At 47.1% G+C, this 12,620-nt stretch overlaps 1 protein-coding gene across 1 annotated transcript in view; it reads left to right on the top strand.

Moving 5' to 3' along the window:
* Window positions 1-12,620, top strand: part of CNBD1 (cyclic nucleotide binding domain containing 1) — a gene marked incomplete at its 5' end in the record, with an annotated part of 77,222 nt that overhangs the window by 18,831 nt on the left and 45,771 nt on the right. The window contains 2 exons of the mRNA XM_081116491.1: window positions 708-901; window positions 12,159-12,296. Coding sequence (XP_080972617.1) covers window positions 708-901; window positions 12,159-12,296 — 332 coding nt within the window. The remainder of the gene's footprint in view (window positions 1-707; window positions 902-12,158; window positions 12,297-12,620) is intronic.

The following is a 12,620-nucleotide window of genomic DNA, read 5'->3' as shown; positions in this document are numbered from 1 at the left end:
ACCACTCAATGATGTGCAGATTTAATAACAATCTGGAATTGGTGTCCACAGTTACGACCGGGAGTGGTCAAAGCGATTCTCTGACCGATCGCGATACTAATCAGATATTGGGGGAAAACCTCTCCAGACAGATTTTCAGTTTCCCAGTTTTAATTCCTAGCTCCTTTACTAAGGATCTATTGGACGCTTTAATAGAGGTGTTTTATATTTTAATTTAGGGAGCCATGCAAGTCAACACACGTACACCTGAACCCACAGAGTTCAGCATCACTCTTTTTGCATTAATATTAAGTACCTGCTAGAAAAGAGAAACTAAATTCACTTAATACATTTTTTGTGTCTGGGAATCTTCCTTATTTATTCATCATAGTAACAAGTAAAAGTAGATACTGTTATTAGTCTCTGCTGATGAGGACCCTGAGGCGCAAAACACCGCGCCCAGTATTCCTGGTTAGGATGGAATTTCAAACACACTTTAGCCTTAATGCTGCCCATCAGGCCGCTGGTGGGATTCAGTGGCTCCTCAGGGTCAGGACATTTAAAATCTACCTGGAATTCTGGAGCACGTGTGTCTGTTGAAACGGGGACATATTTCGAGAGTTTGGGGAAAGGGAAGCAAGTGTGGCGTGTATGGTCCTCGTGTCCGTGTCAGAGAGCCCGGGAAATAGAGTCTCCACATTGTCTCATGCGGTTTGGTTTTGTTTCAGTGGTTGGAAATGATGGGTTTTATGTGATACTGAAAGGCTGGGCTCGCCCCCGAACACAGATGTACAAAAGCCTGATTGAGGAAGACGGGCCCAGGACCACGTTCATCCCTCAGAGCTTCCACAGCTACGTGTGCAACGAGGACCTGGAGCGCGTGGCCCTGACGGAGCTGGAGCTGCCCCCCTGTGGCATCCTGGTGAGAAGCGAGCGTGCACCTCCCCGTAAGCAGCGCGGCGTCTCTGTTGTAAAATTGTACCTCCAACAGATAAGTCCACATTTCTTCAGGGAGTCCTGAAATAGTTAAGATAATACGTCTTTTAAAAATAAAAAACGATACTCTTAGTATTGAACTTGAAATTGGTTTGAAAAAGTTAATAGGGGAAGCCTGCAACAACCTAGGGGCCCTGGAAGGGGTCCTGGTGTGACTGGGGCCAAGGCCAGTGTGGCTCAACCTCTGGGTGAGGAGGGACGGTCTTTTGAGCTAAGGGAAAGGGAACAGGTGACGGGCGGAGAGAGGACAGACCATGGGAGGCCTTTTAGATCAAGTTCCGAGTGTGGGCTCAGCCTGTTCACCTCGGGAGCAATGCCAAGGTCCTTCCCCTCCCCACTCCCCCACCCCTTCCCGAGCCATCACCAAGCTGCAGTCTGTTCCACGAGTCCCTTTTTTTCTTTGCTTAATCCCTTCACCCCTCTCACCCAGCCCCCAACCCCCTCCCGTCTGACAGCTTTTTCTTTGCCGATACCTTGAGGCTTGCATAAAATACCTTGAAGTTATAGCTGTCTATTTAAGTTATTCTTAATATTTATCTTTTAACTTTTTATTAGGGCTTTAAGAAGTTTATATGCCATCATCACAGTGTTGCATTATTCTGTATTTATATTTGCCTTTACCAGTGAGAGTTATGTGTTCATATGCTTTCACAGGGCTGTTTAGCACATTTTTTTTCAATTTGTAGAAATCCGTTTAGCAGTTTTTCTAAGATAGGTCTAAGCGGTAATTAACTCCCTCGGTTTTAATTTGTTTGGAAAAACCTTTTATCTCTCTTTTTATTTTTTTAAGGGTAGTTTTGCCAGGTATAGTATTCTTTATTGGCAGTTTTCTTTCAGTACTTGGAATAAATAATTCCACTCTCTCCTGGCCTGCCAGTTTGCTGCTGAGAAATCCACCGATAGTCTTATGGGGGTTCCCTTTATTGTGACAAATTACTTTTCTCTTGCTGCTTTAAAAATTCCCTTTGTCTTTGACTTTTGAAAATGTAATTATAATATGTCTTGATGTGGATTTCTTTACATTCACCCTATTTGGTTTCTTTGGGCTTCTTAAATCTTGAGGTCTATTTCCATCTCTGGGCTTGGGAAGTTTGGGGACATTATTTAAGTAGGCTTCCTGTCCCTTTCTCTGTCCCTGCTCTAGGTAGGGTGCATGTGAGGCAGTGGTGCTGGGTCCAGGGTGAGCATGCATCAGGGCTCGGGGACCATCGTGGTGACGGCTCTGGGGGCACATGCTCCATTCCATGGAGACACAGCAGCATGGACTCTGTGGTCTCTGGCAGCGGGGTCCACATTGGCCAAGGCTGTGGCAGCTCTCAGTGATGCAAGTCATGGTGTCCTCGATTGCCGGGGTGCCGGGGTCCTCAGAGGCGAAGGCTGCCGGGGTCCTCTTGTTCTTTTTTACGCCCCCTGGAGAACTCGCAAGGCAGAGGAGCCCTCTCGTCATTGAACTGTGTTGGCTGGGGAATGGGTGGACCTGGGTAAAACCCTTCCTTCCTTTCTCTATGTGACCATTCTCGGTGTTTTGCTCCCCACGGGGATATCGCAGCTTCTTAATTAAACTCCAGCACTCCCCACAGCTGTTTTGGTTTGTGGATTCTTGTTAAATTACTGTTTTTGTGGGGGCTGAAGGCTGAGCGGGGTCTCTTGATCCGTGACTTTGCTGATGTCGGTGACACCGTTTTGATTCCCTGTCTTGGCTGAGGGGGAGGAGGGCTGGGAGGGCAATTTCAGAGGCTTCCACTTCACCTGCCCTACTCACAGCTCTTACCACCGAGACCAAGAGCCCCCTGTGGATGCTCTGCCAACTGTCCATTCAAACTGCACCTTTAAGGCCCATGGAAATTGCTGCGAGTCGGGCCTAATGACCCGGTGGACCCACTGAGAGTGAGACCTGGGACAAAACTCCATGGTGTTTGGTGCATTCGCCACAGTTCCTCAGTGTAACGTGGCCGTAAGGGACACTTTATGGGCCCTGGTCTTAAAATCACCACCCCAAGTTTCAGGGTTCGACAGAACACTGGCTGAGGTGATCACAACCGTATCTGGAGCTGTGCTATCCTTATCATTAAATCCTGGGCCCGTCCTCGGCTTTTCCTGCCTTCCAGCTGCAGAAGAGAGTTTCTTGATGTGTTGCCATGGAAACCGTGGATCACATACTCCACAGTAAGCTGACGATTGATTTCCCCCAGCCTTTCGTTCTTTCTCCGGCAACAGTCCCCTACTCCGTGGTTCTGGCCATGACTCATCCCCCAGCACCTTAGAGGTCTGAGGCGGCGTCGCTCTCGGTGTGCGCCCGCCTGCCACCGCCCAGTCCCTGTTCGACACCGTCCCATCCTCCATCGGGGGCACTGCCACGGCCTGCTGGAGGCTGCCGGCGCCGCGGGGCGGGTTTTTATTGCAAGCCGGCCAGCAGGCAGGCAGTTCACAGCTCTAACGTCCTATTTTTTTGTCCCTCTGATAGAACATTTGTTTAAAAAGGACAGAAGTAAAGGCCGACCACTTTAGCCGTCGGTGGCGCTAGAGCTTTTGCTCCCGCTTAAGTGACAAGGGTGTGACTGTTCACTGAACGTACGTCCGATTCCTAAAAATTGAGATTCGGCTGCTGACACAGTCCCCTATGTAACATGTGAGTTACGCCTACGGAACATGTGGCTCTGCCTAACTTTAGTGACTGACCTTTCTGTGTATTCATTTAGTGGGGCTTTTAAAAGTTAAAATATTGCTACCCCCAAAGATTTGTATATACAGGAATTTTTGTGGGGTTTTTTCCCTACAAGCAATCAAAAGGTTATAGGTACGTGTTTTCTCCACCTTTTAGGCTTCTGGCCGTCATTTGCGTCTTTCCTGCGCCGTGTCAGAGAACCAATAAAAGCCAAGACATCTTCACTCTTCAGTTTTACCCTCCAACAGTTTTGTTAACAAGTGGGCGTCATCGGAGCCTAGTGAACATAGGTGAGGGACACGTAGTCTAAGGACCGAGTTCATTTTCCACGGGACAAGTACCGTTCTGAGTAAGAGAGCAAACGTCTGCGTCCTTACTCCCTGGACCGAACCCGACGGGGCCAGTGCCTGGTACGTAAAGAATAATCGTGTGGTCACTGCCGTGGTCCAGGAGAAACGTTCCAGGGGCATTAAATGCGCAGTAATTAAATTGTTAGTTTGTGCCTGTGTAAATCAGGTGGTTTACGTATGTGGTACCAGGACCGGTGCATAAAGGAAACAAAATGACATTTATTTGTTTCAGTTTGGGAGCTATAATTAGGCCACTTACACCCCTGTTACAGCAGGTAAGAGCAGCGGTTCCGTCTCCCATTGTAATTGTGTAAATCGGGTAACCAGAGATAATAGGCTCATGTGCATAATTTAATTGCTTGCTGCATGAATTTAATTGTTGATATTTAGATGAATTCCTGTGTTTTATGGGAATAAACCTCCTCTCAAGTATCCTTTTCATTGGCTTGTATCAGTTGCTCCCTGGTCAGTAACAAGCTGTGTGGGTGAGGATGGGGCGGTGGTGGCGAGGAGGTGGGCACCGGTAAGACCAATCTGCCGCCAGTATGTGTGTGGCCTTCATTTGGAGTGAAAATATTTCGAGCAAGTTAATCTCTCCACCACGGAATCCCACTTTCCAATCCCCCAGCTACAAGATATTTCTAATCTACGTGATCAGCACAGACTGTCTCTTTCGTAGTTGAGGATAATCGAGCCACAGAGATCTTACTCGCACTGCCCACTAAAGTTCAGGTTTTATCAGGTATTTGGAGAAAATTTGGGGGGACTTCAGAGGCATCGATAAATGGTGGTTCGAGCTTGAGAAATAAGACATCTTCTTCATAAGGCGGTTGAATAGCAATTTCATCTTACGTCAAGAATAAAATTCAGCCAGGAATTTCACATGGAAATTTATTCTGATTAATGTTAAGTTCTGAGCCAAGCAGAATATGGGGACACCCCGAAGGGTAAAGGCAAAGTCACGTTCGATGAGATTGAGGACTTTATCTTTGGGGTGTCAAAACCCTCCGCGGCCTCACTTCCGAGAGTGGGTGTGGCTCGGCGCTCGGGGGGACTGTTCTCTCAGCTCCGCGGCCTCATTCTTGTCTGGCCTCTGCACATCGAAACTCTCCTCGGAGGGTCGCTCCCAGTCCCGCCGTCTATTGACTCTTTACATCTCTTGTCTCATTTATTCATAGGTCGTCTTGGTGGGTCCTCTGCAGTTGTCTTAGCTGTTGCTCTTCCTGGAAGCCTATCCCAAGCCCACTGTGAAGGTCACGTCCTTGACATGAGGGAGCCTATTTTTTTCCCTTGCTGCCTAGTATAGTATTCCAGGAACTTTTAAGGCTTTCGGTCAGAATAAATTTAATTAAATGTAGTTTCATTTAATTAGACAGAGCTTTCAAAATATCAAAGATAACTGTGAAACGAGTTTTGATTCAATTAAATTGCCAATAATAGAGAACTTAATCTCCATTGATTCAAAGTTCCTGTTTTTATGTACTGCATGTGTTTTATCTTAACCGATATGTTTAAAGTGTATACAATTATTTTGTTCTTAAAAAAAAAGTAAATATTAGAGTATTCAAAAGTCTAAAAAGACACTAAACCTTTCTGCTACCATAATGGAATTGGAACTTAACATTTTATTGTCTCTCCAGTCCTTTAAAAATTTAATATAGGTAGTTGATGATTTATTTAAAACATGAAGATTTTTTTTTTTATCACTACTACATGCAGTGTCTGTTTATTTTCACAGAGAATTCAGATGGGAGGTAAAAATAAACATTGGGTCATAGCAAACTTACTATTATTTGAAAATAAATTAGAGGAAGGGTGAAAATTATATTGTCTATACCTAGTAATCAGTTTAACTAAGGAGGTGAAGACCTGTCTGTTGAAAACTATAAGATATTAATGAAAGAAACTAAAGAAGACACAAATTAATGGAAAGGTATTTTGTGTTCATGGGTTGGAAGAACCAATATTGTTAAAATGTCCCTAGATCAATCTACATACTCAGTGTAATCCCCATCGAACGTTTCAATGGCATTTTTCAAAGAAATACAGTAAATAATCCTAAAATTTATATGGCACCACAAAAAAACCCACAAAAACCCAAGTAGGCATAACAGTGCCGGAGGCAGCCGTTCAGTGTTTCTCTCTCATCACTGATGTTTCTCTCTCTCCCCCTCCCTTCCTCTCACTGAAATCAATAGAAACATAAAAAAGACGTTGCAATTTATTTAGATTGCAGTCACTATTTTGGTTTAAAAGTTCTCCTAAGACACAGGATGGCGAAAGAGGAAAGTAAAAGCACAGGCGGCCCGTCCCCTGGTGATTTTCTCGCTCCTTCGGGAACGAGCTCACTTCGGTTTTTCGTTCCTCAAGCCACTGGTCATTCGGGGGGTGGGAAGCTTTTGGGTGTAGCTGGTAGCGGACTCGACGATGCCAATAACTGTCAGGATTTTTGACAGGAATGTAAACTTTGGGGAGGGTCTCTCAGTTTTTTGAATACAAATTTTTTTTCATACAGTTGGAATTCATTTCACGAAACAGGGTTGGGGACTTTGGTCGTCCCCTCTGTTACCCACGAAGTTCAGAATACGTGTGACCTGAAACCCCGTCAGCACCGGCTTTAAGCAGTAAGCATGCTAAGTCTGGAGACAGACGGCTCGGGACTGGTTTGGTTCGGGCGAGGTTCAGGGCGACACTTTCCTGCTCAGATCTGTCCCTCGGTCGTCACTACCCCAGGCCTTTCCGCGCTTTCTGAGTCGCCCAGTCCGTGGTGCTCTGTTACGGCTCCCGGAATGGACTGAGAAGGTCCACTTTTCAACTCAGAATGGACGGAGGCGCGCGGGATCAGCATTATTAGCTCAGAGAATGCAAGGTTCAGCCCGAGGGCTTAGCCCACCATCCGTGGGCACTTTTCAGCCCGATGCCTGAAAAAATCAGGCTCCCGGGAGCGCATGAGGCAGGGGCCAGGAGGCGCCGCGGAGCGCTGGGCAGACGGATGTGCTGCTGACCCCAGGTTCTCAGGCGTTGGTACATTATGAAAGCCAGTGCGGTCCTTCTGCAGATAGGCCGAGCTCTCTACGAAACGTAGACAGCACCCTGGAGACCTCGCGCGTGGTTTCGGTTCCCTAGGTTGTGGTGGCGTCTTCCCGGTATTTTGAGTATTGAACGTGGCCGGTGCTTTTGTAATGTGACATCTTTCTTAGAAACCGCATGGACCCCTCCGTCCAGGCCCCGTTGGGAGTTTGTTCTTTCCCAGGACTGCGGGGCTTACTCCCGGGCAGGCCGGGATGTTTGCTCCCCCTGTTGGTCACTTTCTACTGTCCGGTGGGACCCTCGCCGTCCCCACGCTGACTGGCTCTCGGGCACGGCCCTTACACCCGGAACTCCTGTGTGTTTATCTTTCATATGTGATATTCCTGAGTAAGGTGTCTTTGAAGAAAATATTTTTTAAGGGTTTTTTTTTTAATTGATTTTTAGAGAGAGGAAGGGAGAGGGAGAGAGAAACGTGGATGTGAGAACCAGTACCTCGGTCAGCTGCCTCCTGCCCGGCCCCTGCAGGGGACGGAGCCCGAAACCCAGGCATGCGCCTGGCTAGGAACCGAACAGGGAGCCTTTCAGTGCCCGGGGCGACTCCGCACCGGCTGAGCCACACTGGCCGGGGTGAAGAAAGTGTTTTCAAGTGGCGGGGGCAGGTGGGTTTGAAAAGCAGCGTGCGGAGTCCATCTCTGCAGCAATACCCGATGAGCAGATTCGTGTTTTCCCGCGTCAACCGACGATGACGTGTTTTTGATGGAGCAGCAAACACAGTCATTCAGATGAAACCCACTGTGTCCCTTCTGACATTCATTCCTTTTTTTTTTTTCTCACGCTTTTATAACCAGAGTTATATTCATGATCATGATAAATACAGTTCAATGGCGGTTCAGGACACGCCGGGCCCTATGCAGGAAAAAGGAAAAGCCTCCATCTTCCTGAATTTACTCAAACATGAAACAAAGTGAACTTTTCCTTTATCTCCAGTGCTAGGAAGCTGGTCGACTATTTAACATCAAACAACGATAATTGACTTTCAATATTTTGTTAGCACGGTGAGACTTTTAACATTATTCAAAACCAATTATGTTTTTATTCCAATGATTATATTTACATGAAGAAAGACAATTTCATGCCCAGGCTCTGTAAACTTCTTCATAATCAGAAGAGCCATTAGTTGCTCGACTTAGAGAATAATTTAATAAAAGCACATAATGTTTTCTTTCACTGGTAATTTTAGTGTCGTCTATTTGACAAACCGCAAGTAGTCGCCCGCTCAGTGCTAGGTGTTGACTGCCGAGACCTGGGGGGAAGCAAAAATGAGTCTGGCATTGTCCCTGCTCTCGGGCTCGAAGTCCAGTGTGCACTCCCCAGAAAGCCTCCTTAGCTGCTACGGGCAACGCAAAACTTAGAGCAATTCTCTAAAGAGCTTGCAGTCTCGTCGGGGGATGAATCATGTGCACGTACAAACTACGCGACGTGGGATGGTCTCTGTGGCCGTGCTCAGTGGCCAGGGGAAAATGTCCGAGGTGGGCAGTCACCCTCGGCTGAGGGTCACGTGATGCCTGTTGAGAAAGGGGGCTGGTCGCTTCGAAGGGCAAGAAAGATTTGACTCTGCAGGAAGGGAGAGGGGGGCACATGCATTTTCAGCGAGGAATCCTCTTTAAAGCAATGATTTCACAGCAAAAATGAACAAACGTCTGTCAGATGCGAAGTTTGGGGAGTTCAGTGGTAAATGGATAACGGCAGGTGCAGGGAAGAAAGAGAGGAGAGAGAAATCAGAAAGGTTGGGCTGGGCCGGATGCAAGGGCCGTCTCAGCAGTAAACAGAAAGTGAGGGTCCTGAAGGCTGTGCTCCTCCCTTCTCTGCCCCGCCCGTCGCCCCAAGGCCACCCTGTAGGGATGAAGTTGGAGGGTTCGTTTGCCCAATGGCCTGTGGCTGGATTCTGTCCAGGGACAGCACCAGTGGGGACCAGCAAGAGGCAGGCGGGTGGAGGCCAGGGTGCCGATTCCATGGCCCGTCTGTGCCTGTCCCCTGAGGGTCCTAGCTCCTGCCACGTGGCCCTCTCCACTCAGCTCTCCTAGTCTTCAGGTTCGCTCTTTTCAGGCCGCGTGTGTGTGTCTGTGCCCTGCCCTTCTAGTGAAATATTTAATGTGTTGAAAGAAAAAACTTCACCAACCTAGAATTCTGTACCCTGGGAAATTATGTTTCAAAAGTAAAGGGGAAGTAAGTGTTTCTCAGACAATTAAAAACTGAGAGGATCTGTTGCTGGTATACCTGCCCTGCAACAAATGTTAAAAAAGAGAGGAAGGGAAGGATACAGGTCACAAACTCGGATGTACATAGAGGAAGGAAGAGCACCAGAGAAGGAATCAGTGACGGTTACCATCACCTTAAAAATGACCACGGACTCAGGAGCTAAGTAACCTTCCCAGGGTCTCATGCTGGCTACTGGCCGAGCCGGTAAGGGACCTCACGTCACCGAGTTGTTATGAGGATTTGGGGAGCTAGTGTTTGAATTCTGAGTGTGGCTCCTTGGATCAGGAAGCACTTTACGTCTTTATTAAATAAGACAAAAGGGACTGATGTACAAGATCAATGTGGCCACAACGCATCTATTTTATGACATCTGATCAATAACTGTAAACACATAATTTAAAATTAGAGAACTATACTCTTGTCCACGTGAAAAAAAACAATTACTGGACAGCCACGTGCTTTGGGGTTTTGAATCTTAGGATCCTGATGGCCCTGCCGCTGGCCGGCCGTGGAGCCGCGTGGAGCCGCGTGGGGGGAACCCGGGTCCCGTGCAGATGGGTAGGGTGTCCGCCACGGCAGGGTTCCCTGATCCTTAACTTCCTCCTGAGCACGCCCATCCCTTCTTGCGCTCTTTGAGCCCAGAGTTTTGAGGACCTACGTTGTCTTTTTATGTCTAAACATCAGTAATTTTGAGGAAAAAATAACAACAAAAGTGATTTTTATTTGGTTCAGCGTAGCAAATTTTTTCTCCACTAGCACCATACATCTTTCAAGTGCTCTTCTGAGATTCTTGACATCTCATGAAAACATGGAGCAATAATTCCTTTGAAGTCGGTTTTCGGTCTCGCTAGACGTTCCCCAGCCATCGCCTCGTCCTCTCTGGGAGTTTTTTATCCGTCTACTTGTTGAGGCAACAAACAGCCTCAGCGCTTTATTCAAATGTACTTGGACATCTCTCTCCGTCCCAGGTTCTTTGTAATGGTGTTTTCTTACTAGGCCGCTTTTTCTCCATGGAAATAATTGAAATTAAGCCCCCAGTTATTTGCGATGTATCTGAGTATAGAGATACTAGGGAGACCGAGCACCTTCTTCTTGCTCTGCGGGACTCGGCACGACCACGACCGGCGTTTCCTCGGCGGCTGGTGTGTCCTCATAGGTCAGTTGCTGCCACTGGGGACACAGGTCTGAAGTTTGTGCTGATGGCAAAAAAAAAAAATCAAAAAAATCACTTAGGTATGGTTCAAGAATTATGCTTTGTCCCTGACAAGTTCTTTATTAAACACAGTATACAGGATGGCTGAACGTTATGTTTTTACTCTGTTATTAAAACATAAAACAGCCTCCTAGGATCAGAATGGCTAAAACATTCTGACTGAGTCCCAGGATAGAGCCCTGCTCTTTCGTGGCAGATTTAATTCTTTTATTTTCTTCCTGGGCTTTAAGGACCCCACTCACGCACGCCCAGGTGGAAGGCAGGGAGACGCACGCTCAGTGCGGTTCTCCCGGTGGAGTTAGGTCGTCGTAACATTTACCATTTGGCATCTAAAATTTTACAGTACTTTAAGAGGTCCTCGCCTGCTCTGATAAGTGCCTGCATGTTCGCCTTTTCCTTAAGGTCGAGTCAGTTCCGCAGACAGTTCTGAACACCTAAGTGTTTGTTGAGATAAGTGAGACTGTCTTGGCCTTGGAGAGGACAAGTGCACCCGGCACGGCTGGAAACGCGGCCGCCGGTTTCAGCTCAGTGCTCTGGTTAGGGGCCCCTTTTATGTGTGTTCATAGCATGATATCACCTGAAATGTGTCATCAGAACCATGGTGGCCGCACAGCCGGCGAGGCTCAGCGGTTGAGCGTAGACCAGGAGGTCACAGTTCAGTTCCCAGTCGGAGCACATGCCCCAGCTGTGAGCTTGAACCCCAGTCGGGGGCGAGCAGGAGGCAGCCCACTGGTGACTCATCACTGAGGTTTCTCTCTCTCCCTCTCCCTCCCTCTCTCTGAAATCAATAAAAACATACATATTTTTTAAAAGGAACCATAATGGTATATAGTGAACTCAACCTTGACTGTCTTTCTTCAAAGGCAAATAATGTTTATACAGATACTCCTTGAATTATGATGGGGTTATGTCCCCATAAACCCATCAAAAGTTGAAAATGGATTTAATACACCTGCAGGACATCCCAGCTGAGCCCTGCCTACCTTAAACGTGCTCAGAACACCTACATTAGCCTCCACTTGGGCAAAATCATCTCTCTGGTGCTGCCCAGAGACACGTGTTATACCAGGTAACACCATCCCGAAAAAGATCAAAATTCTAAGTACAGTCTCCACGGGATGTGTAATTGCTTTTGCACCATCGTAAAGTTGAAAACGCATAGGTCAAGGGCACATACCTGGGCTGCAGGTTCCAACCCCGGCCCTGGGGCACCTGTGGGAGGCAACCAGTCGGTCTCTCTCTCTCTCTCCCCCCCCCACCTCCCTCCCTCCACTCTCTCTAAAAACCAATGGAAAAAATATCCTCCATTGAGGATTAACAAAAACCAAACCAACAGATGAACGAACAAGCACATAGTCTGGGTGTAGTCACACAGCAATGAAAAGTGAATGGGTTGCATTAACGGTTGTATTTCAAAAGCTTAATTTTAGCAAAAACACAGAATAACGTCCTAAGTTATCTTCTTCACGTAGTGAAAACAATGGACATTTTTTCTTGCTTCGGGGAAGTGACATTGGGCGGAAGTTGTATGACGCCCACGCCCGGCTGTGGGACCCCCTTCCCGCATAGACTCAGGCCTTCCGAGACCGCCCGTCGTCATCGTCGCCGGGGTGTCTGTGTTGGCCGGTGACACGGAGTTTAAGTTGCCTCTGTTGGTTTCGCACAGCTTGGACCCTGGAGCACCTTTGGAACCCTGGAAGTTACAGCCCAGGTTCAGGCGGATCCACAGGTGTACTCGGTGGTGACAGAAGAAGACTGTGAGATTCTTAAGATCCCTGCAATCAATTATGCAAAGTTGAAATCGGTACGATCAAATCTAACCCAAATATTAACATAATTGGCTGTAAATTTGCCTCTCTGGACAGATATCTGTATCTCTCTTATTTTTAATTTGACTTGACCTGGACAACATACGAATATAGTTTATTTTAGGACCATCACTTAAGCCTCCCATAGTGATGGGCGACTGAAGCCGAAAAAGAGAGGTCGTTAGGGACATACAGGGTGCCGCAAACGTGGGTTTTTATTTTCAAAATTTCAGTATTACTTATTTGATAATATTGATGACAACTTTTGAGTTTAGTCTTGACTGTGACCGTTTTTTATTTTAATTTTATATGTTTTGTTT

Source organism: Miniopterus schreibersii (genome assembly GCF_964146895.1).
Source record: "Miniopterus schreibersii genome assembly, chromosome: 17".
Classification (NCBI taxonomy): domain Eukaryota; kingdom Metazoa; phylum Chordata; class Mammalia; order Chiroptera; family Miniopteridae; genus Miniopterus; species Miniopterus schreibersii.
The sequence above is the reverse complement of the archived record's forward strand: the minus strand, read 5'-3'. Positions and strand labels throughout refer to the sequence as shown.